The sequence below is a fragment of the Dasypus novemcinctus genome, chromosome 29, assembly GCF_030445035.2.
Source record: "Dasypus novemcinctus isolate mDasNov1 chromosome 29, mDasNov1.1.hap2, whole genome shotgun sequence".
Lineage (NCBI taxonomy): Eukaryota > Metazoa > Chordata > Mammalia > Cingulata > Dasypodidae > Dasypus > Dasypus novemcinctus.
The window spans coordinates 13,314,644-13,339,441 of record NC_080701.1 but is presented as its reverse complement, the minus strand read 5'-3'; the positions used below and the strand labels follow the sequence as shown (position 1 = coordinate 13,339,441).

The window sequence follows — 24,798 nt, the reverse complement described above, 5'->3', positions numbered from 1 at the left end:
ATTTTAGGACATTTATAATAGTATATGCACATAGTAATTTTTACTGTTATAATTATTGATATGCCATTTAACCAATGTCTTTTTTTTTTTTAAGATTTATTTTTCATTTATTTCTCTCCCCCCGCTGCCCAGTTGTCTGCTCTCTGTGTCCATTCGCTGTATGTTCTTTCTGTGACCGCTTCTATCCTTATCAACGGCACTGGGAATCCATGTTTCTTTTTGTTGCGTCATCTTGCTGCATCAGCTCTCCATGTGTGCGGCTCCATTCTTGGGCAGACCGCACTTTCTTTCGCACTAGGCGGCTCTCCTTACGGGGCACACTCCTTTCTCATGGGGCTCCCCTACGCAGGGGACACCCCTGCGTGGCAGGGCACTCCTTGCGTGCATCAGCACTGCGCATGGGCCAGCTGCACATGAGTGAAGGAGGCTCTAGGTTTGAACCACGGACCTCCCATGTGGTAGGTGGACACCCTATCCATTGGGCCAAGTCTGCCTCCTAACCAATGTCTTATTGATGAACAGTTAGATTGCTAGCTTTCAGCTGTCCATCAGTTATTATACTAAAAATCCTAGTACATTTAACTTTGTTATTCGTATACGTATATCAGAATGATAAGTTTGTGAAAGTGCATCTCCTGGGTATAGATGATTTTTCAGTCATGCTTTAAAGTGACTTTCCTACCCCAAGTTTATAAAAATACCCATCCATGGTTTTCTTTAAAGACCTTTATAGTTTTGTTTTTTACAGTGGCTTTTAATTTTGGCTAAAAGAGGTGTAGGGATCCACCTTCCTTTCCCCACCTTCCACCATAGCACTCTCTCTTAAAAACTACACCTCTTGATTTGTGTCTTATTTCCACTATAGCTTGCTACAAATAAGAATATAATTACAAGTGATTATAGAACTTAGAAGTTTTCAGCATAGCTATCTTTCAATATATTGTGAAAAGAACCTCATGGCACTTACTTCCTAGTGATATGATTGTAGCTTCATATATCTCATAAATATCAGCAATTTTTCTTCACTAATTTCTGTTTTAGAAAAGACTTCCTTGATATGTAACTGTGAAAACTTTTTGGACATTTTATGGAAAATTATTTATTTGTTAAATATGTATTTTATAAGATCCATCGTTATTGCATGAGATTTCTTATGAGACTTTAGAAATAAATTATAAAGGAATTTGCTTTTTCAGATTTTCATTTATATTATATATATTATTTGCAGAAATGAATACTTATTTAACCACCACAAGTATGAGTGAAGGGCTTGCTTTAGCACATGGGAGTCTTTTTTGGCTCTTTTTCCCCTCCTTTTCCATCCCATCGTCCTTTCCTTTCCTTTTTTTCTTTTTTTGTGGTGGTGGTGGTGGTTCTCTTCCTCCTTCCTACCCCCCATAGTAGAGGGAAAGAAGCACTATAACAATATAGGGAGACAATTTTGCCACTAATATGTAGACACTGATGTTCATTATCTGAATATAGGAAATTAATATAAGAAATACTAGTCTATGAACAACATGTTTTTATTCCTGTTTGATTTTTCTTTTTAATTATTACTTTATATTTCTTATTTGTCACAACTCAGAATCTTTGGTGGCAAATATTTTTGTTTAGTAATATCCCTAGACTAGGACAGAGTTTCATATTATATCATTTATACTTTATGGTTTACTACTCATCTTCTCTCCTTGTTTTTCTGCTGAGAACACTTTTTAAACATTATTAGGTTTGATAAACTTTGAATTTAAAGCATTCATGACATAATTTACTTACATTAATAGATGTCTATAGATGTATCTTTTCTTCCTATTTTTCTTACTTTCTTATTATTTCCACAGAAAGAACATGTTCTCTGAATAACTGTACAGTGGCCAAAAGAATTGGAAAAGGAAAAGATGCTACTGTCATCTTTGAACATTTCAGGAAACCCATAGACCCATTTGTTCAGGAAAACTGTTCATGCAATGCTCTAAATTCAGAGATAAATCCTTCCAACAATATGTCTAATTCCTATGGAAATGTGCAAAATGGAAACATTTCTGTTCATGAAGCACACAGTGGACAGACAGAACACAATTTAGCAGAAAGCAGTGACACTTCTAAAGTACATGCACATGATTCAGATCTTTCACTTATGCCCATTGATAACAGAGAAGGCATTAATGATGACCTCTTGTTAAACTTGACATATCTTAAAAATGTTTTAAGTGGTATTTCTACTGCTTTTCCCCTTCACAACAATATTGGCTCCAGTACAGTTATTACTTCAAAGCTCATCAAAGACCCAAGACTGATAAGGAGAGAAGAAAGCATAGGAAAACAGAATAATATGGCAGGTTTAAATGAGATTTTGCCACTTGAGAAGAGTTTGAATTATGTTAATTCAGAACTAAACTTGTCATCCATGCCAACTAATTCTGTCTCCTCTCCAGAAGTCATCCCTGGTGACCATACTGTTCTTACTAACTATTTGGATTCCCCTTGCTTCAAAATTTCTTTAGATAATTTACCACCATCTCAAGCTCACAACACATGCTCTAAGGACTGTGATTATACAACTCTCAATAAAATTACTATGGCAGGACAATGTATAGGCCAAGGCAATTCTACCTCCCCAATTTCCTTATCAAATGCAGTTTCAGAACTTGAGAACCAAAAGGGCAGTGAGGAAAAATCCCAGAGATCCCAACAGAGAAGCAACATGCCACTTTTACTTAAAGAAAATAGTGAGCCACATAAGTATTATGAATCAGTTAATACTTGTTCAGAAGGGTACAATCGTCCTATAGCTCAGGAATCACAGTCTTCCAATTTAAAAACTATCTATCAAAGTAGTCACCAAATTTCTACAGTTTCTCCACTCCAAAAGAAAGAAAGCATACATAAGTGTTTTGAAAATATTGGAAAGATGAGAAACCTTAAAGCTGACCCAGAAGACAATTACGAACATGGAAGAAAACAAAATTTATGGAAAGGAATTGAAAATTGTTTTACTAATGAAGCAAAAAACAGTCCATTAGATAAATACATTTCATTTCACAAAGAGAGTGAGAATCTTGACTCTTCTGAAAAAAACTGTGATCAAATATTAATTACTCAAGAGTTAGAAATACCAAAATCTTTCAAACTTGTTACAAAGAATAAGCATGAGGCAGATAATGTAGCCATGGAATTGCAAAATCATCTTACCCCAAGTATAGAGAGCCTTTCACTAAAGCCTCTTCATCATTCTTTGAAGTATGGAAATAGCATTAATACAAGTTTTGCCATTTCTCAAAAACTAATGGAACCAAAAATGGAAAAAACAAATCCAAGTGGCATTAGCATTGTGACTGATGCTTTCCAGGAAGCAAAAGATATTCCCCAGGCCAATGAACTGCGAATTGGTACAGTTATTTCATCTCATGACATTGAAATAGCTCATGATAACTCCAATTGTAGCATTACTAGAGAATATATATGTGTCTGTAGGAAAAAAGAAAATGATTCCACATCATTAGAGAACATTCAAATAGACTTCAAAGAAACTGTTCATATTGAAGATAAAGGTCAGAGTCACCCTCTATCTTGTGATACACAGTTGAACAATGATATATACCTGAAATTGATTAAAGAACAAGAAGATGATAAAGATGATAAAAATGAGGCCAAAGAGAATGACATTGTTTTGTCTACAGAAAACAACACAGAGAACATATATGGAGATGGGAAGCAAGATTTTCATGCAAACAAAAATATCACCAGTAGAGATGAAAGGAAGGAGAATAAAAATTGTAGCGATGTAGAATTTTCTAGTACAATTAACTTGACTTGGGGAGAAAAATATGTATCAACAGAAGCTGCCCTATTGGAAAGTGAAGATACTGTCATTGCCATAAAGCAAAAAGATACTCTAAATAATGGAAGGATTCTGGAGCATTTGGCTTCCACAAAGCTTTCTGAAGTTACAGACTCTTCAGCATGTGTAGCTTCAGATGCTGCAGTACAGATAGCTAGTCCTGCCCTGCCTCCAGTAAGCACAAATCATGAAGATCACCAAAGATACCAGTTTAAAGAAACTTGTTCTCCTCAGAGTCCAGATTTTGGTTTGTTAGTAAAGCATAGGGTATCTGATTGTGAAATTGGTTTGAATGAGGATAAAAACTTACAAGACTCATTTCATCAATCAGTAATACATGAGAATACAGGTATTCTAAGTTTGGAATTGGAAAATGAGATTGAAGTGGGATCAGAACAGTGTGATGATTCTTCTCAATTTCAACCAGATATATATAACCATGAAAATGTACTTTATGAAGAACTTGGAGCCTCATATGAGGCTCTGAAGTCTCGTATTGATTGGAAAGCTCTATTAGGAGGCAGTAACTGGGAGACAGAAGTTTTGAAAAGTACCATGAGAAGGGAAGATAGAGATCATCTTTACTCTGAGGAAAGTAGTTGTCTTTATTCTTCTGCACAAAAAAACAAAGCAGGGCTCCTCAACCCAATTTTACTCCCAGATCTACAAGTTAGAATTACTAACATATTTAGGCCAGGATTCAACCCTCCTGCTCACTCCCTTGCATTGAAAGATGATTTTTGCAAATGTGTGACTGAATCTGTGGAACCAGAAATAAATGAGGAGAAAGTTCCAGAATTTGAAATTCATTCCCAGTCTCCTCATGAAAACTCTGATTATCCATGTGAGGAAGAATATGATAATACAAGGAAAGACTCAGGACTAGTGAGTAAATCCGAAATTTCCCTTTCTTTTGACTTGAGTCATAATTCACACATGAATCACATGTCTGAAAAACAGAACAGTGAATCTTTGTGTACTGAACCTTCTGCTATCACAGCAGTGAACAACAAATGCTCCTTTACAGAATCAAAAACTGACTGTAATGATACTAGAAGTAAAAAGCACTTGGAATCAAGAATTAGCAAAAGAAAGCAACATGTATCTTTTAGGGACCAAAGGATATCACATAAAGATTTAAGACATCATGAAATTTATGGGAAAAAGAGGCGGCTTACTAGTCAAGACTCATTTGAATGTTTTACTTCATTATCCCAAGGACGAATTAAAACATTTTCCCAGTCAGAAAAACACATTAGGAGTGTCTTGGATATTCTAAATAGTGAAGCATCTTTATGCAAAAGCAAACGACTTTCCAGAAAACTTGACAGAGCTGTTCTACACTTAAAAAAAGCTCATAGAAGAGTGCATACATCTTTGCAGCTTATAGCTAAAGTGGGAGAAAACAAAAAGGGCCCATTACCAAAATCATATGCGATAATTTGCAACAATTTCTGGGAAAGTTGTGACCTTGAAGGTTATAGTTCTGTATCAGAAAGAAAATATTATTCTGCTAAGCAATTTTTGTCAAAAAGAAAATATGACAAACAGGGAGAAAAAAGAACTTTGGAATCTGATGTTGGTAAATCATTAACTTGTGTGTCAAAGCACAAGTCTTACAAAAGAAATGAAGATAAGAAAAACATGGCCAACAGTGTCTCCAGGAGTCAAACCACTATTCACTTGAAAGAATTTTGTGAACAAGAAAAGCATTCTGAATCATCTCTCTCCTCCATGTCCCAAAGTCCATGTCAATCAGTTTATAGTAACAGTATGGGAAATCCAAGATCATCAGACCTTCAGCTCCTTACTGGAAAAACGGAGTTTTTGTTTCCCCCAAACTGCCCAGATGAAAAACTTCCAGAAAAGGAAAATAAAATTGTTATGAACTTTTTATCTAGTACAGGAAAATATGAAAAGCTTGAGAACCATTCAGCACATGATATTAAAGATGAAACAGAAGAAATCAATTCCAAGGCTAACGGGGTAGTAAGTAAAAGTAATTCCTTGTCTTTAAGTTGCATAGAAGAAAATAATGTAAGTTTTAGCCTAGACAAAAATTATGATGCAACTTGTGTAACTCACACAGAGGTGAAAACTGACATACTTATTTCAGTCGTAGAATCCAGTTTAAAGCACTTTTTAAATGTTGATGTATACAAACCAGGTAACCTTATTTTATCTGAATGTAAAAGAAACCTCCAAATGAATTTTCCTGTAGAAAAATGGGCAGCTCCAATGGAGAATTCCAAACCAAGCATTATTACAGGGAACTTTCCTATGGACCCACTAAACCAGATAGCAAGTAAAAATTATAACAGTATTCCTCAGTTATTATCAGCCACTCCAGTGGAAGCTAGTGAGGGAGAATCTTCTAAATCTTACTTGGATAAACAGGAAGTTTTTGCTGTAGATTCTTTTACAACATCCACTACTGTATCACGTTATCATCAGGAATATTGTGGAGAGGAGTTTCTGAAAACAGAAAAATGTTGTTCAAGTAATTACTTGCAAATAGGTTGTAATGAAACAAATATTGCTGAAAATTCTGAGTTGGATCTAACATCACTAACTGAAGAAAGTAAAAGTTCTGGGGAAAATATGAAGAAATTAAATTCCAATGATAGTTCTCTGCTCGTAACAGGTAACATAAAGTGTTCTTCCTCAAAATATATTGCAGAGAAAGACATTCAGAATAGAAAAATGTGTAAAGTTAAGCAAGCAGAAAAAGCAAATGATTCCGTTAGAGGGGTATATCACAAAAAAAGTGAATCTGCTGTGAAGGCTGAGTATAAAAATCAAAAGAACAAGATCTTAGAAAAAGAATACCCCAACTTAAATGAGAAAACACTTAAAAATAATTTAATTGATTCTCATCTAAGCATTAAAAATACTACTTCTACCGAGGCAATTGCTTTGAATAACACAGTTCCTAATCACCTTAACAAAAGAGAAAAAGAGGGGAAAGTTAAAGACTCCCAGTCTGACTTGACATTGCTTTCAGAAACAACCTGTAATTTCAAACCGGACATTATAGGTACTAATCATATGCCTATTTCACATACCCACTCTGAAACCTCTGAAGTCACTACTTCTCAGAATAAGCTTACAGCATGTATGAATGAATTCAAAGAAAAACATTGCTCAGCTAATCATACTGCTGTTATGGCTAAGCTCTCTCAAATTTTGCAGAGGGCAGATAAAGCATCATCCTTTCAGATTCTACAGGAAGAAACTAAGGTTTGTCAAAATATTCTCCCAGTCTTTGTTGAAGCTTTTGAAAGAAAACAAGAATGTGCACTTGAACAAATCTTGATTTCACGAGAACTGTTAGTAGGACAAAACCTGTGGAATAATTGTAAACACAAATTAAAACCGTGTGCTGTTGACTCTTTGGTAGAACTGCAAATGATGATGGAGACTATTCAGTTCATTGAAAACAAAAAAAGGCTCTTAGGAGGTGAACCGACATTCCGAAGTTTGCTTTGGTATGATGAGACATTGTACAGTGAGCTACTTAGTGGACCACGTGGGTATCAACAACAATCCAATTTCTATCCTGCTTTTCAAGGAAGGTTAAAATATAATGCATTCTGTGAGTTACAGAATTATCATGATCAATTAATTGAATTGTTTCAAGAAACCAAAAGGGAAAATAATTCATACTATGCATTCTTAAAATACAAACGACAAATTATTGAGTGTGAAGCAATAATGAAGCATTGTTCTGATTGCTTTGACTTTTCTCTTTCCATTCCATTTACCTGTGGAGTTAACTTTGGAGATAGTTTAGGAGACCTAGAAACCTTAAGAAAAAGTACATTAGAGCTCATCAGCATATATGGGGACTCTCATAAAGTTCGTTCATATCCAGGAAAGCAAGACCATCTGTGGATTATCATAGAAATGATCTCCTCCAAAGTTAACTTTATCAAGAGCAGCGAGGCAGTAAATATTAAAATATCTCTTTATGGTCTGGAACATATCTTTTTTGATGCTGCAAAAAGTCTTGTTTGGAAGGAGAAAAGACAATCATTAAGCAAAAAATACTCACAAAAGAAGAACAAAGATGTGCTACTCAAAATGAATCAAGATGCTTTTTCTAAATTGCAAAAGATATATGATACTTTGTTTAAAGATCTAGGCAGTGAACAAATTTCCAGTATTGGACTTGAGGAGGATACTATGATTCCTTTCAGAAAGTCAGATGATCTAAAAAACAACACAACTAGTATAGAAAATTATAAGTTTAACAGTACTTTGCTTTCACACCCAGATATTTGTTGTATTAGTGAAATATTGGATCAAGCTGAACATGCAGACTTTAAAAAATTACAGAAACTCACTTTGAGGTGTACAGACCATTTAGAAATTTTAAAAAAATACTTTCAGATGTTGCAAGAAGATAGCATAGATAATATTTTTATCACAGAAGAAAATGTTTTGGACATGGTGAAAAACAACAACTGTGGGTCTATAATTTTAAAGCCTGAAGCTATTGAAACATATATTGAAATCGTCATGCTCTCAGAAACAGTTCATTTTCTTAAAAACTCAATGGCAAAAAAACTAGACAAACAGAGATTTCGAGGTATGCTTTGGTTTGATTTGTCACTTCTTCCTGAGCTGGTTGACTGCCAAGAAGAAATGGCTTCTTTTTCATTTCTTAAAGATAATTCAACAGATTGCCTTTGGAAAGTGATAGAAACTGCTATTTCTGCACTTAAGAAAGATCTGGATATTACCTACAAATATAATGAAGCCATTAATTGCTCATATGCTCTTCATTTGTTCTCAAGAGAACTTGAAGAACTTTCAGAAATAAAAAAACTTCTGAAGAAGTCTGATTGTTCCATTTCCACATATATTGACTTTGTGCCATATATAGCATCCATAAATTACGGAAGCACTGTGACAGAATTAGAATACAACTACAATCAGTTTTCTACACTGCTCAAAAACATAATGGCCGCCCCTCGGAAAGATTTGGGAAAAGTGGCCCATATTATGAAAGTCATGAAAACCATTGAACATATGAAGATTATATGCACTAAAAATGCTAAATTAACTATTTCCTATATCTTTTATCAAATGCTGTATAACAGAAAGAGGACTTTCCACCCGAAAATAAAAGAAAAGATAAATATTCATGTTATAAAACCTGGGAAGAGCATCAGTAAATCCACATGTATAAAGGTACCCTTAATTCCAGAGTGCATAATCAAAAACGTTTCAAATTCCTCTAAAAAGCGACCTAGCACTGTACACGTATGTGAAGACTCCCAAGAACAAGAGAAAAACGCTACTCCTTCCAGTTGTAAAAAGCAAAAGGTATGAATGTTTTCAAATGAAACCTGTATAAGTATTCTTTTGAGAACAAGTGTACTCTTTAAGCTAGCAAGTAGTTTGTAGAATTGTAAAATTAAGAATGCTTTAAATATTGCCTTGCAAAATGAATTTGTTTTAAAATTTTTTATTAAACAATTTCTATAAAATGATGTAAATGTTGGCTTTCAATCCATGATTCCATATTTGGGAAATACCTTGAAAATGTCTATTTTTTATACTTACAATTTAAATAAGTTACTTAATTTAGAAGCATTTCATGAAAGATTGTGAAAATTAACATCATCTTAAGGATAAATTTAATATTATGAACATGAGTTGAGTGACCAAATACTTGTTGAGTAACTTCTACATAAAGAAACCTATGCTCAATATAGTGAATATTAAAAACTGGCTAATGTAGTTATCTAGATGGAGAAATAGGGCAGGCATCTGAAAATAGATGCTTATCAGGAAATTAGAGGAAGTCATACATAAATGCATTTTATTTTACAGCTTTTATGTAAAATTTGTTATGAGCTTGACACCATTCTAAGGATTGTACAAATACTAATTATTTTCACAAAATCTTTATAATGTATACACTATTACTATTTATTTAAAGGTAAGGAAACTGAGGCACAGAAAGGTTAAATAATTTTCATGAGGTCACAGAGTTAGTAAATTGGAGAGTCCAGATCTAAAAGAAGTCAGCCTAGCTTGAGAGCCCATGCTAACAATTGCCACTGCCCTATTCCCAGAGGCCTCTGAACTTTTCAAGAATTTCTTAGTTCAGAAATAAAAGAACAAAACAAAACGAAGACAATGAGAAGGATTCTTTCTCTGCCTATCCATACTTTCTAAATCTAACTGTATTATTTAAACTAGTTCTAGAGGCTAAGAATCGAATCACCATTTATTGCACTGCATTTATGGGAAAATGTTTAACAAATAACCATCTTTAAACATACCTGCACATATCAACACAACAGGAACGTAAGTTGTATAGGCCACATGAAGAGTAAAGTGAGGATGGTACTAAAAATGTAGGTATTGAGGAAAAAAGACACAAAGAATAAAATGCTATTAATATCATTTGAAAGATGAGTTTAAAATTAAGTCTGAAACAAAATTTAACTTTCGGAACAAGAGTAAGCCAAGGATGGAGAAGGTTTTTTCAGTCTAGAATGTCTTAAGTTTAGGTCTAAGGAGTTTGAATTTCATTGGGTAAGTATTAAAGGGTAATGTCATGTGAAAATATTTTCTCAGTAATAAAGGATAAAAAAGATTATGAGTACAGTTAGAAGAAGTAAGTCACCCAGGACTTAGAAAAGGATGTTGTTTTACAGAATAAGAAAGGAAAATTCTTATTTTACAGGTAAAAACTTAAAAAATTGATGAGACCAAAGTCACTGGTTTTTAGGGAAGGATCATTAATGAGTCTAATTTTAGATGACAAAAAGAAGTTGCAAATATCTGATATTAAAATACTAATTATAGTTTACAAGCATCTCTAATGTAAATTTTCTTTGTATATTTTAAACATAGGTTAACATGGAAGATGTCACAAATGTCAACAAAGAAAAGGCATTGTTCAAGAATCCAAGGTAGGAATTGCCATTACCCCTATCTGAAGAAAAAAAACAAATAAAATTGGGTAAATGTTAAGGAACAAGAATAAAACAATTCATTGAACTTTTGGACCATACATGTAATTTAGGTGACAAGTAAATTAAGAATGGAGAAGAAGATTGTTTCAGATTATAGAATGTCTTAAGTATAGGCCTAAGGAGTTTCAACTTTATTCTCTAAGTATTGATTTTAAAGGATCTGCAGATTCTGAGTACAGTTAGAAGACGTAAGTCATCCAGGCTTTGAAAAGGGTGATGTTATAGAGTAAGGAAAATTCATATTCGACAGATAATATTTAAAGAATTGATGGGGCTTAGTGAGTGGTTTACTAAAAAGGCATAAGAGAATAGGACAAGTAATTAGACTGATCTTTTTTAAAACCTGTGGATTTTACAGACCAGCCTAATTTCAAAATTGGTTAAAGAGATAAGTTGCCAACTTAATATTACCAAGTGGGAACATTAATACAAATAGTGTGTGTGGACACACACATATTATAAATATACTACTGAATCATGAAAGTGTTTTAACACCAAAAATATGAAGAACATGGTCTCAAAATAAATGGTAATCCTTTAAATTAAATAAATTGTTTTTATGAGAAACTCACTACAGTATTTAATTTTTCTCATTTTGACATGCAGTTGTTTCTAAGATTTTTATTTTCTGACTGGCTTAATTTTTTTCAGGAAAATGAATAGTATAAGAAGGATAAATAAGCAACCTCATTTCTGTCTTAGTTTTGTTTCTTTTTTTCAATGTTTTATTACATTTCTAGAATGCTTTTCCTAGCACATATGACTCTTTGAATAGTTGGGTAGTAGCATAAAAAAAGAATAGGCTATTAGAGGGATAACATAAGCCCATAATCATCATCTTAGTTTTGTTAAGTATAAGTGATAGTTGCTGCTCAAAGAAGCAAACTTAGCAGAAAATGGAATTTTAATGTATGTAGGGTCTCTTCCTGGAAGAACATACTCTAAGAGACTATGTGAACACACAGGCAGCTGCCAATCCATAAGCTTAACTGAAACACCTCTGGAAATGTAATAAAGTGAAATTTTACTTTCTAGAAACTCTGTCAAAATATGGATGAGATTGGATGATGATGTAGGTTGTACTTTTAAGAGGATGACATCAGTAATCTAGGCCAAAGATTCCTTTTTCTCCACGCTAGAGGAGTGGTATTTCTTTGCCTTTTTCAGCATGGTCTTTCCATGTATAATTCAGAGAATTTGATGAGGCACAAAAAAAGTATATCTACATTGGGAACCTATATTAAATATCTGGCTCTAGACATTTCCATAATACATGCTTCCTTCAGCCTGTTTAAGACTGTCTAAATTTAGATAGGAATGTCAAGGGTATTATTAAATTGGAAAGAAATTTTGGAGTTCTGCTTTTCCCATTCTGAAAGGTGAAAAGACAAAAATTCTTAGTAGTTCGTGATAACAGCAAGGGGAGAGATCTTTACAGGCACAGCTATTAGTTTCACCACCTCTACATGGATATTTATAAATAAAGATAATTGTCAATGAGTTGGAGATATATGAATTAGAAACTATACCAGTTGAATTACAGTAGTTTCCTACTTTTAAAAGCCTCTATCAATAATTTATTATAATATTGGAACAATAATTGAAATATGGAGTATAGATCTTCAGTAGGAAAAGTATCTAATTCCAACTAAAGGATTAAAACTTAGAAAGGGGCGGCAGACTTGGCCCAGTGGTTAGGGCATCTGTCTACCACATGGGAGGTCCGCAGTTCAAACCCCGGGCCTCCTTGACCCATGTGGAGCTGGCCCATGCACAGTGCTGATGCGCGCAAGGAGTGCCCTGCCACGGAGGGGTGTCCCCCGCGTAGGGGAGCTCCATGCGCAAGGAGTGCGCCCCATAAGGAGAGCTGCCCAGTGCAAAAGAAAGCGCAGCCTGCCCAGGAATGGTGCTGCACACACGGAGAGCTGACACAGCAACATGACGCAACAAAAAGAAACACAGATTCCCGTGCCGCTGACAGCAACAGAAGCGGACAAAGAAGAAGACGCAGCAAATAGACACAGAGAACAGACAACCGGGGTTGGGGGGAAAGGGGAGAGAAATAAATAAGTCTTTAAAAAAAAAAAACTTAGAAAGTATGTTACTTACGTAGTGCCAATAGAATGAGAAAATGTACATTTTTTAAAAAAGATTTATTTACTTATTTCTCTCCCCTTCCCCCCTACCCCGGTTGTCTGTTCTCTGTGTCAATTTGCTGCATCTTCTTCTTTGTCCACTTCTGCTGTTGTCAGCGGCACGGGAATCTGTGTTTTCATTTTGTTGCGTCATCTTGCTGTGTCATCTCTCCGTGTGTGCGGCACCATTCCTGGTCAGGCTGCACTTTCTTTCGCGTTAGGCAGCTCTCCTTATGGGGCGCACTCCTCGCGCATGGGCCTCCCCTACGCGGGGAACACCCCTGCGTGGCACGGCACTCCTTGCGCACATCAGCACTGCGCATGGGCCAGCTCCACGTGGGTCAAGGAGGCCCAGGGTTTGAACCGCGGACCTCCCATGTGATAGACAGATGCCCTAACCACTGGGCCAAGTCCGCTTCCTAAAATGTACATCTTAAGAACTCTTTCCTTGAATAAAAATGTCAAGTTAGCATTTCTTTTAAAAATTTGTTAATCTATATAGTTATTTGTATGTGTGTGTTTAATTTATAGGACTACAAAATCTCATCCCCAAAGTGAAAATGAAATAAGACCTAGTTCATCTGACATTCTGAAAAGAAATCTTGTACCTCCAAAAAAGACTCAAATGCAGAAATCACATCCTGATTCACTTTTACCTTTAAAGAATCTAAAAGACATTTGCATGTCAAAGTCAGAAAGCAAAATAGATTTAACTACTATTTCATCTGACACATCAGAAGACTTCCCTGGGCAACAGGGGAATTTAAATAGCTTGAAGAAAAGAAAAGTGAATTTTGGTGCTGCTGAAACAAAAAGTGATAAAGATTTTGCCTCTTTTGCAATTTGTGACAAAAAAGGTGACATATTTTCAGAGGACCACGAGACACCATCACAGAAATTTCTTAAAAATCCCCCAGATCCTGCACAGAATTCTTGTCCTTCAAACATAAAACCAGGAATTAATACTTCTTTTCCGCCTAATACATCAGTGCTATCAAAACCCATTCTCCATTTTGTGAGGGATATCCATACTAATCTAGGCATGGATGAAGTCTTAGAACTTCAAAATAATGAAATGCTAAATTCACCTGGTAAAAATTCTACATGCACCAATTCTCCAGAACTCTTGTCTATCCAGAACAAAATTCCTGTTCTGCAAAGGAACAAAACACAGCCTGAAAACACTGAATCAGAGGAAAGATATACGAAGGATACATTGAATTCCAGTACCATGCCAGTTGGAGCATCTGGAAGTACAACCCTTAATGTGAATCAAACAACAGAGTACTCTTTTTCTGATCAGCAGAGTAATGAAAATTCAAAAGCCCTAACTGAGAATACTCTTGCACATTGGAATGAATTTCCACAGTCTGCATATACCCCAGTATATAATTCCTCTGAACAGTCATTTGGAACTTCATATCCTTATTATGCTTGGTGTGTTTATCATTACAGCAGCAGCAATGGCAATTCCATTACCCAGACATATCACGGGATAACATCTTGTGATACACCACCACCTCCTCCTGGGATGTTGACTGCAGTTGGAAGTACTGTCCAAAGCATGTACTCTAATCTTTTTTATTCTCAACATTTTGGTTACTTTGCTGGGGAGCCACAAGCAAATAACTTTGTGCCAGTAAATGGGTATTTTCAATCTCAAATACCTATTTACAATTTTCAGCAAGCAATTTGTCCACAGTATATTTCTCATCAACCTTTACCACAAGCTGCATGCCCTTACCCTCCTAATACAGCTGTGCTTTCAGAAGTTCCTTGGACTTACGGTGAGTTTCACAATGTTTCTTTTTATTGTTAACTTTGTAAATTTATAAGAATGGAATTCAAAATAAGTGATGATATGTAGCAGTCATTTTTCTATGCAGATTAACATTTTAATTTGTCTGCCTCTGGCTGATAAAATTTTGTTGTGTGTGGAAAGTGTTTTTCTGTATTTTCTAGATTTTATGCCATGACCATATATTATTTTGATAATCAAAAGAAAAAAATAGAGTAAAAAGCCAAGATAGAAAAAGAAACTTCAGTCAGATAAAGCACTCTTTCTCTCATATTCTAAGATAATGTGTTGGTGTAGGTGAATGGAGTTAATTGAAATATATTGGTAGAAGAACTTGATAGCTTGCCATCAGAACTTGAGAGTTTTGCTCTTTTAAAACCGATCATTATATTTTTCAAATTTCATGTTTAGAAAATAGGTTAAAAAAATTAATTGGAATAAATGTGCATGTACCAGAGTGAAAGCAAAATTTATAAAAGCATTAATAATTCTGCAAAAATCACAGTGACACAATACCCAGGTGTTCTACCATCAGAAGTTAAATGTACTTTAAATAAAGTCCTCTCTTAAGATTTTAGAGAAATGCAAGAACATCTTTTTTTCAAAGTTGTTTCAAAACCTTAGATACTCTTACAAATTGATACATAGAAAATAACTCATTTAGAGGGTACTTCTCTGAATTGGACAAGAAGCAACATGTTGATATAAGTTCTCATTCTAATTAAGAAATATGATCATGTCCCCATCCCTGCATTGGAATCACCATGAGTTCCCGACTATGATAAAAATCAAATACTTTAATTTAGAATTTGGGGTCTTTCACAATCCTATATATCCTGCCTCATCTCCCACCACTTCCACCTCTGTGTTCAAGCCACATTGAACTTCTTAATGTTTTTCCATATGACAACCCCTCTAGAACTTCCATAATACTTTTTGTGTGGCTTTTCTCATATGACAAGGCATGGGAGTTTTGTGTGGTATTGTAGTTGTCTGTGTACCTGTCTTTGCCTTCCCTCCCTTCCCACAAAATGGGTTGAAACAGGACTGGAACTTTATCACCTAAAACCGAACCTGAAGAAAAGCTGTAAGGGAGAACAGAAAGAAAAAAAAAGTATATGACTGGGCTTTTTCCTTTTTGATTAATTTCATACCATTTTTGCTGCTGTAATGATAAACACACAAAGCATAGTACATGTGACTAACCTATTAACGTAGACACTTGAATTTCTGAAATAGGAAATCTTATGTGCTTTTGTTTCATAAAAGTTCCCATAGTTTGGGCTTCCTTGTATTCTTAATTGTCAAGTTGTGATATTAAAAAGTAACTCTGGAATCAAATCCAGCTTTGACTTTCAAAAAAATTTAATTGGTGCCACCTTGGCTATATTAGTCAAGTGAAAAAAGAAAAAGAAAACATTTTTTATAGTATCCAAAAGTCACTCTCCAAAAAAATTGGTAGGCACTTGTTCCACTTTTTGTTTTTGTGAATGCAAATAATCCATAGAGAGCACCTCTCACACTGGCAGGAACTGCATCCTTTTTAAAATGTGAAAATCCGTATAACCTATTTTTCACTGTTTTGCTCATGACATTATATTCAATACCTTAAAATGGAACTTGAAAGGGCTTCAGTGAGCCTTGTGTACCAGGCACATTACATCCATACAACCTTTATTCCATTTATTTCTCACAATATCTGAGAGAGATGTAGGGATAATATTATTCTTTTACAGATGACAAAACTCTCAGAGAACCTTAAGTAAATTTCTCAAGATCTGTTGGCTAGTGAGGGGCATATATTCAATTTGAACTCTGATTTCTTTGGCTCTTACTTGAGCTAATGTTCTTTCCACTATACTATTAAGTACCATCAATTTGTATTATTAACTTACCTCCAATCTTTGTGGATTTTTTTCTTCCAGCTACATGGCAACAAGAACCCTTTCAGCCAGGACATTGAATATAGTCTTCTGTCTACTGAAATAAACGAGATTTAACAAGTTTCTCCAAGTTATTTTTCTTAATGTATTTTTCTTTTTAACATTTGACATTTTTAAATGTTTGTAAACGTGGTAGGAAATAGAAATCACATAGCCCTTTATAAAGTCTTTAAATGCAACAGTATATTACATACAACAGTAGGAAATCAACTTCTAACATCTGAAATACCAAAATTATTTCCATGCAGTTATTTCAGTGAATTACACTAGGCTATTATTTTTAATAATAACCACCTAGCTGTCAGAAACATTAACATAATATTTTGAAATTTATTTTTTGAAGTGTTGCTATCACATCTATTACAGCTATAAAAAGATTTTCTTGGATATTTTACGTGGAGTAAAGGGAGTAAAAAATATCATTTAATATGATTAAGGTTGAATATTAGTAAAATCTTTACAACAAGAGTTTATGGTTCTGGTATTTTGGTATATTGTTTCTGATGTTTTCTGATACATTGCTTTTGGAGTGCCATTTGTTGTTTTAGGTGAAAGTAGGAATTTTTTTCTTTTTTCACACCAAAAGTTTTATAATTCTTGATATTTTTTTCATGTAATAATCTATAATTCTTTGTCTGACATGGCAAGTTTCTTTAAGTATTTTTATAATTTGACTTGTAAAATTGTAAATAAAAATTGAGAGCTTGGTTTGCATATTTTCAGTGTTTCCTTGAGCAGAGACTTTAAAAATATTATACGTTTGAAGCATTTTTAGTTTATTATATTGAAATTAAATTACAGTTTAACACCTTTTTCCACAAGAGCCCTTTTCACAGTTTTTTTTGTTTGTATTTGTATTTCATACTCTAGATGGTTCTTTTAATGGTTTTGTAGCAAATTAATAGGAAATAATATCTTTAGCTTATGCCATTAGTTAAAATTAGTTATATTGCAGTAATTTAAATAATGCAGCACAAATAGCAGGTTTGGTTTAAGTGCTTTGGACATAGTTCTTTTTCTTTGTCAATCTTCAAAGTTAAAAAAATCTGATAATCACTGTAGGGGTGTAGTGTGTAACTATAATTTTGAGAAACTTCTTTGCCTGTACTTGCCTTTATTGCTTAGCAACATCCTAGTCAGAAAATTCCTTCATAACTGGATAGAATATTTTCAAGTGCTAGAGGTCTCTAAAATGTGACAAGATTTGCTTTGGCTGAGTCTAAACAAATAACTAACAAAGTTTCAGTATTTCCTCAAATTTCTTATGTTAGCAAACTTATTTTAGCTAGCACAGCACTCCAAAGAGAGTATAATTCAACCCTATTTATTGTAAGATAATTTTTCAACTTAGTAAAAAACATTGAGAACTCCCAGGATAAGCCTTTTTAAACGCATTACAAATAGGATGGAATTCAGAATACTTTAGGGTTCTTCTCTAATATATCTTTAAAAAAGGAATTAAGCAGAGAACAATAGAAAAAAATAAAGAATATAAAATTACTAGAATTAAATCAATATTAAAATATTTTGTCAATAGTTGTCTTACTGAAAATAGTCTGTCAAAACAAGAAATGAACATTTATTAAAGCAGTAATATTAACTTAAAAGATCACTTTCAACCATTTGATTTGTTTGGCAATAAAAGATCTTACAACATTCACTATTAAAAATATTTCCATTAGGTAAACCAAAAAAAGATTTTTTTAATCAAAATCTGTTGGCAATGTCTTTGTGATATTTTATTTCATACATTTTAATTTCTCCCAAGAAATAGTGAAAACCTTATCGAAATCAGTTATGATAGAAAATATGCATTTTGAAACATAATATGAGATAATGGAGTATTTTCTCTTTTTTACCTTCATGTATATGTTCTTAAAAATAAAAATAGAACAATATTTAAGGAAACATTATGAGCAGAGGAACCTGCTTGCTTTTGTTAATGTCACGTTTTCAAATTTAAAGAAGAACTATATGATTAACTGAATTCCTTCTAGTTTTGAGGTTTTATTTTCTTTGTGTTTCTTAAATAATGAGCGTAAATATGGACTGTTGTTGGTTTACACATATCCATTACATGAAAAACAACCCAGAAGAACTGACTTAACTACATGACTGCATAAACTACTGGAGTATCTCTTCCTTTCCAGCTGATTTTGCCTTTACCTCCTTTCTTCCTTTTCTCCTCACTCTTACAGTAAGACTTCATGGCTTCCTAGAGTTTCATATGACAAGTCAAAATCCCTGCCCTAAAGCAGTTCTCATTCCAGTCAAGATACAAGTAATAAATATGTAAATAAATAATTTCATATCCTGAGAAATATTTAAAAAACAGTAAAGTAATGCAATAGAAAATGACTGGGTGATATGTAATCTGAGGTGTTCAGGGATGGCTTTATTGAGAAGTAATCAACTAACTTTCATATTCTTATATTTTATATAATTAGAACACTGCCTTCAACTAACATACATGATGCAAAAGTGCCTATAAAACTTCAGTTCTGAATCTAGCCAGATATAAGACTAAGCCTCCATTGTCCCAAAAAATTATTTTGATAAATGTATTAGTCAGCAGAAGGGTTGCTGATGCAAAGTACTAGAAATCTTTTAGCTTTTAAAAAGGTTGTTTATTTGGGGTAGAAGCTTATAGTCACAAGACCCTAAGGAGTCCAGCTCAGGGTACCATAAGAGGCACTTTCTCACCAAAGATAGCTGCCAATGTCTGTGAAGGTTCAGCCTTCCTTCTTTCCTCTTAAGGCTCCTTGATCCCAGCTTCTTCCATTCTCAGCTGTAGCCTGGCATGGGGTTCATCTCTCCCCAGGGCTTTCTCAGCACTGCAAACTATCAAGCGAATGACCCATCTCTCTTTCTGGAATCTCTGCCATGTCTATGGAGCTGTCTATCATCCTCTGTGTTCTGTGTATCTACTTCTGTTGTCTCCTTGATTGAGAGTCACATATATAGCCCACAGAGGAGGTAGGGACTCAACCCTGCATGCTCTCATGATGTGGTCAAATCAAAGCTCTAATCTTTGAATTTAAATCAATCAAAGGGAAACATGCCCAGAGGAACAGACCAGTTTACAAACATACCTCTTTTTGAAATTCATAAATAATCACAAACTGCCACAGTAAATTATATAAATTCTAGGTATATAGAGGAAATGGTTAAAAACCAATTGTATGTTATGTAAAAATATTTCATGTTTTACTCATTTTGTAAAAGAAAAAAATTCAAAATACCTGCATGCAACTATGTCTTTGTCATCATTTTTGCCTTTTTGAGCCCTCTATAAGACTTTTCTGAAGCATGCCATGCTCACTTCTAAGTTATTTCAGCTATATGTTTTTTAAGTGTATGTTCATATCCAAAACTACTTGTTAGTTACCCTTACTAATAATTTTCATTTCTACACTCTTTTCCCTGCTTCTCACCCTTTTCTTTTCCTTTTAGGCTGCAGCACTCCTTTTAGAATTTTTTGTAAGTCCGGTCTCTTGCTGACAAACTCTCTGTTTCTGTTTATCTGTGAAGACTTTAATTTCACCCTCACTTTAGAAGGACAGTTTTGCCAAATAAAGAATTCTTGCCTGGCAGTTTGGTTTTTTTTTCTTCCAGTGTCTTAAATATACCACTGCCTTCTCACTTCCATGGTTTCTTAAAAGAAATCACCATTTAGTCGTATCGAGTTTACTGTGTATGTAATGAATTGCTTTTCTTTTTCTGCTTTCAGAATTCTTTATCTCTTGCATTTTACATTTTGAAGAGTAGGTGTCTTAGAGTAGGTCTATTCGAATATATTGTTTGGAGTCCATTGTCCTTCTTGGATATTGATAGGTATATCTTTCATAAGGGTTGGGAAATTTGGGGCTATTATTTCCTCAAATATTCTTTCTATCCCTTTTCCATTCACTACTTCTGGGGTACCCATAATAGCATGTTTGTGAATTTCATGCCATCTTTCAATTCCCTGAGATATCCTGTTCAGTTTTTTCCATTCTTTTCTGTGTTCTACTGTCTTCAAGTTCAGATGCTCTGTCCTCCACTTCAATTATTGCTTGTGCTATTTCAAATCTGCTGTTACGTGCCTCTGATGTATTTTAATCTCATTCATTTTGTCTTTCATTCCCATAAGTTCTGTTGCTTTTCTTTGCAAGATTTCAAAGTGTCCCTTACATTCACCCAGTGTCATCTTAGTATCCTTTATCTCATAATCAATATTTTCCTTCAACTCCCTGAATTGATTTAAGAGATTTGTATGATTTTCATTGATGGTTTTTATTAAATCCTGTATCTCATCAGGATTTTGATTTTGTTCCTTTGGCTGTGCCACATCTTCCTGCTTCATAGTATGATTTGTCATTTTTGGCAGATGTTGAGAGATCCAACTACGTTGGTGAGTTTACTGACAGTCAATTTCTCTCTCTTGCATAGTGGTTTTGTTTCGTGGCTCTTATTTGATTTTCAGTTCAACTTATTCTAAATCTTTGAAATTGCTCTGCTTAGATTATCAAATAGGGTCAGTGACCCACTAATGCGGTGCAGACCAGAACCAAGGGGGCCTAGAGACATGAGAGACTCCAAAAATCTTTTTTTTTTTTTCTTTCATTTTCCTGGTCTACCAGCATATGGTGATTTTCAGCAAACCTTTCCACTGAAATGAATCTTTCAACTTCCACTGGCTTGTGTTTCTAGGCTAGCCAGACTGCAATTCAAATCTGGGCCCTGCAGTCCAAATGCACTGAACAGAAACCGTAATCAGCCCTCTGCCACACTCTCCCTTTTCCCAGTTGGGAAGATGTCCATTCTCTTCCCAGTTGGTCACATCAGCCATGGGATTTACAGAGACTGTTTGCCCTGAGGGTGGGAGATGGGTGTCATCCTTGCCATGGGGGCAAGTAGCTCATGGTTTTTGTTTTGACATCTTCATATCTCTGTCCCTCTCCCTCTTGGACTATGTGCACAGCACACTCCAGTCTGCAGATCTCCAAAGCAGCTCCCTTGGACAGTTTTTGCCCTTCTTCCATTGTTCTTTTAAGAGATATAAGCCCTGCCACCTACTCCAATGCCATCTTCCTGGAAGTCTCCAAAACTACTTAAAAAAAAATACAATTACATTGAAGTTTATCGTTCATACATGAACATACTTAATAAGTATATACTAAAAGTTGTGAACTTAGAAACAAACATGCCTATCATCATACAGGGCTCCCATACATCACCCCACCACCACCACCTTGCACTGTTGTGAAACATTTGTTATGAACTATGAAAGAGCATTGTCAATATATTACTGCTAACTATAGCCCACATCTTACACTTGGTGTATTTTCCCCCAACTTACTTGATTATTAACATCCTGTATTAGGATTATATATATGTTACATGAGAAAATGTTCTCATTTTGTTAACCACAGTCCATCTTCCACCACAGAATTCCCAGTGTTTTACAGTCCTGTGCTTCATACAATCTACTCAAAGCTTACACTCAGTGGTTCTCATTTCTGTCACAGATTTGTGCTGCCATCGTCAATTTTAGAATGTTTTTGTTACTTTAAAAGGAAAAATCCCATACCCCTTTATACCTCCGTTATCCCATAGAATCAATACAATTATAATATTAAAATGTTACTGCTAACATCTATTAAGTTTCTTTAGTTGTAATTTTCCCACCTATCACAATATTCTTGACATTTTGTAATAGAACAACATTCTTATATTAACCACAATCTTCCACCACCAATCAGGTTTATAAATCAGCAGTGTTAGTTATACTCACTATTATGTGTTAACATCAATGCTATTCATTTCCACACTTTTTACAATTGACCTTATTAAAAATTCTACATACAAAAGCATCAGCTCCTATTCACAACCCTCATTCTACTGTCTAGTAACCTATACTCTAGAGTTTATCTCCTCATTGTTTACTCACCATATTTCATATTAGTGACACCATACAATATTTGTCCTTTTGAGTCTGGCTTATTTTATTCAGCATAATGTCCTCAAGGTTCATCCATGTTGTCATATGAATCCCAATTTTGTTTCTTCTTACAGCTTGAATAGTATTCCTTTGTATGTATATACCACATTTTTAAAATCCATTCTTCAGTTGATGGTCACTGGGGCTGGTTCCGTACTTCAGCAATCCAAAACTACTTTTGATTTAGGTCATTTCAGACTAATATCTTCCCCAAAGACTTAATGACTTAAATCTTTTTAATTTAAATTTAATGACTTAAAACTTCAAGGAGTGAGGCTACATACTCCTTTCACTGGGATCATTTTAGAGAACAATATTCAGGCATTGCTGGTATTTTTTTTATTAGAGAAGTTGTGAGTTTACAGAACAATCATACAGGATTCCCCATCACCAACACCTTGCTTTTTTGTGAATCATTTGTTAATAGAAGAGGATCCAAATATTGCTACTAACTGTAGTCTATACCTTACATTAGTTGTATTTTTCCCATAAACCACCCTATTATTAATACCATACCTGGAAGGTGTTTTAAACTATTAAAACTCATGTCTAAAAACAGATATAGTTTGTTTTCAATTCATAGTATTGATAATATTTGAAAAACATGGTAAACTCCCAATTTATACAGTTTGAAAAGTATGATTGTGGAGGAAGAAAACTAAGTCCTTGACCAGTATTTTTAAATTAGTTCTGATTAATAAAATTTTAAAAGCATTGACTGCAAATTCCTAATTAGCAGCTACTAATGAAAAGAATTTGGAAAGTTAAGGACTTGTTGCCTCTAATGTGATGTGGAATAAGATGTAAAAGAGCTTGTGGGATAGAGATTAAGATAAGAAATTTTGGGGAAGCAGACTTGGCCCAGTGGTTAGGGCATCCATCTACCACATAGGAGGTCTGCGGTTCAAACCCTGGGCCTCCTTGACCCATGTGGAGCTGGCCCATGCGCAGTGCTGATGCACGCAAGGAGTGCCCTGCCACGCAGGGGTGTCCCCCGCGTAGGGGAGCCCTACATGCAAGAGTGCGACCCATAAGGAGGGCCACCCAGTGCGAAAGAAAGTGCAGCCTGCCTAAGAATGGCACCACCCACACGGAGAGCTGACACAACAAGATGACGCAACAAAAAGAAGCAGATTCCCGTGCCACTGACAACAGCAGAAGCGGACAAAAGAAGACTCAGCAAATAGACACAGAGAACAGACAACTGGGGAGGAGGGGAAGGAGAGAGAAATAAATAAAAAAGAAATTTTGTAAAACTATAAATCCTATTCATTTCTTGTGTGTAAGCCCTACTGTGTGCATATTACTTTTCTATTTATTGTTATCCTATTTCTCAATCTTACAACCATAAAAGATTCCCTCTGAGGTTATTTGTAAGAAATATATTTGAAATATACTGTACAACTATTAACCTCAAAATATTTTGTTCTACTTGGATGTCATGGGAAACTGCATTCATGTTAGGGTTTGTAACTCTGCTTATTTTTAAAGAGTTTTTCCCTTTATTAAGAATAATTTAAGTTCTGTGATGGCTTCCTTTCTTTTTATAAATGTGAATGAGAGTTTGTCTTGAAACGGTAGTTTAATCATTTGAGCCATGTTTGATTAATTAAAGATTACATTCAGTCAGCAATTGTTAAGCATCTCCCTCATGCTTAAAAAAATTGGAAAACTATCCTATGTGTGTGGATGTATCAAATTTTATATCACTCCTCTAAAGCAAAGTATTGTTTGCTTACTTTATAAGTTCATTTATTCAGAATTCCCTTCAAGATATTGTTGCACCTCTTATCTTTGTGAACATCAGTTAATAGTTTGATAGTTTCCAGTACTATTGATGTGAAAAGAATGTAAGATCAGGCTTAAATCTCTCTCCTTTGACATGTAACTTGCTTTCTTAAATTCAGTTCTGGACATCAACTGGGACATAATCCCCTCTCTTAAAATTTGAGTATAGACTGCAAAAATTCAAGTATTTTGAAATTTCTTTGTGGGTAAAATAATTTGTTCCAAATGCATATAAATAATTTTAGTTCTTTTTTTTTTTTTTTTTTTTTTGTAGCATATTTTTTTTTATTTTTTTTTTATTTTTTTATTTTTTAT

General features: G+C 34.4%; 1 protein-coding gene across 2 annotated transcripts in view; it reads left to right on the top strand.

Annotated features, from left to right (window-relative positions):
- TEX15 (testis expressed 15, meiosis and synapsis associated) overlaps positions 1-16,782 on the top strand; it is an 89,585-nt gene extending 72,803 nt beyond the window's left edge. For both annotated transcript variants that reach the window (XM_058290100.2, XM_023583688.3), the window contains 4 exons: positions 1,842-9,172; positions 10,715-10,773; positions 13,503-14,758; positions 16,695-16,782. In XM_058290100.2, coding sequence (XP_058146083.1) covers positions 1,842-9,172; positions 10,715-10,773; positions 13,503-14,758; positions 16,695-16,732 — 8,684 coding nt within the window. In that variant the 3' untranslated portion in view covers positions 16,733-16,782. The remainder of the gene's footprint in view (positions 1-1,841; positions 9,173-10,714; positions 10,774-13,502; positions 14,759-16,694) is intronic.
- Positions 16,783-24,798: the final 8,016 nt, after the last annotated feature.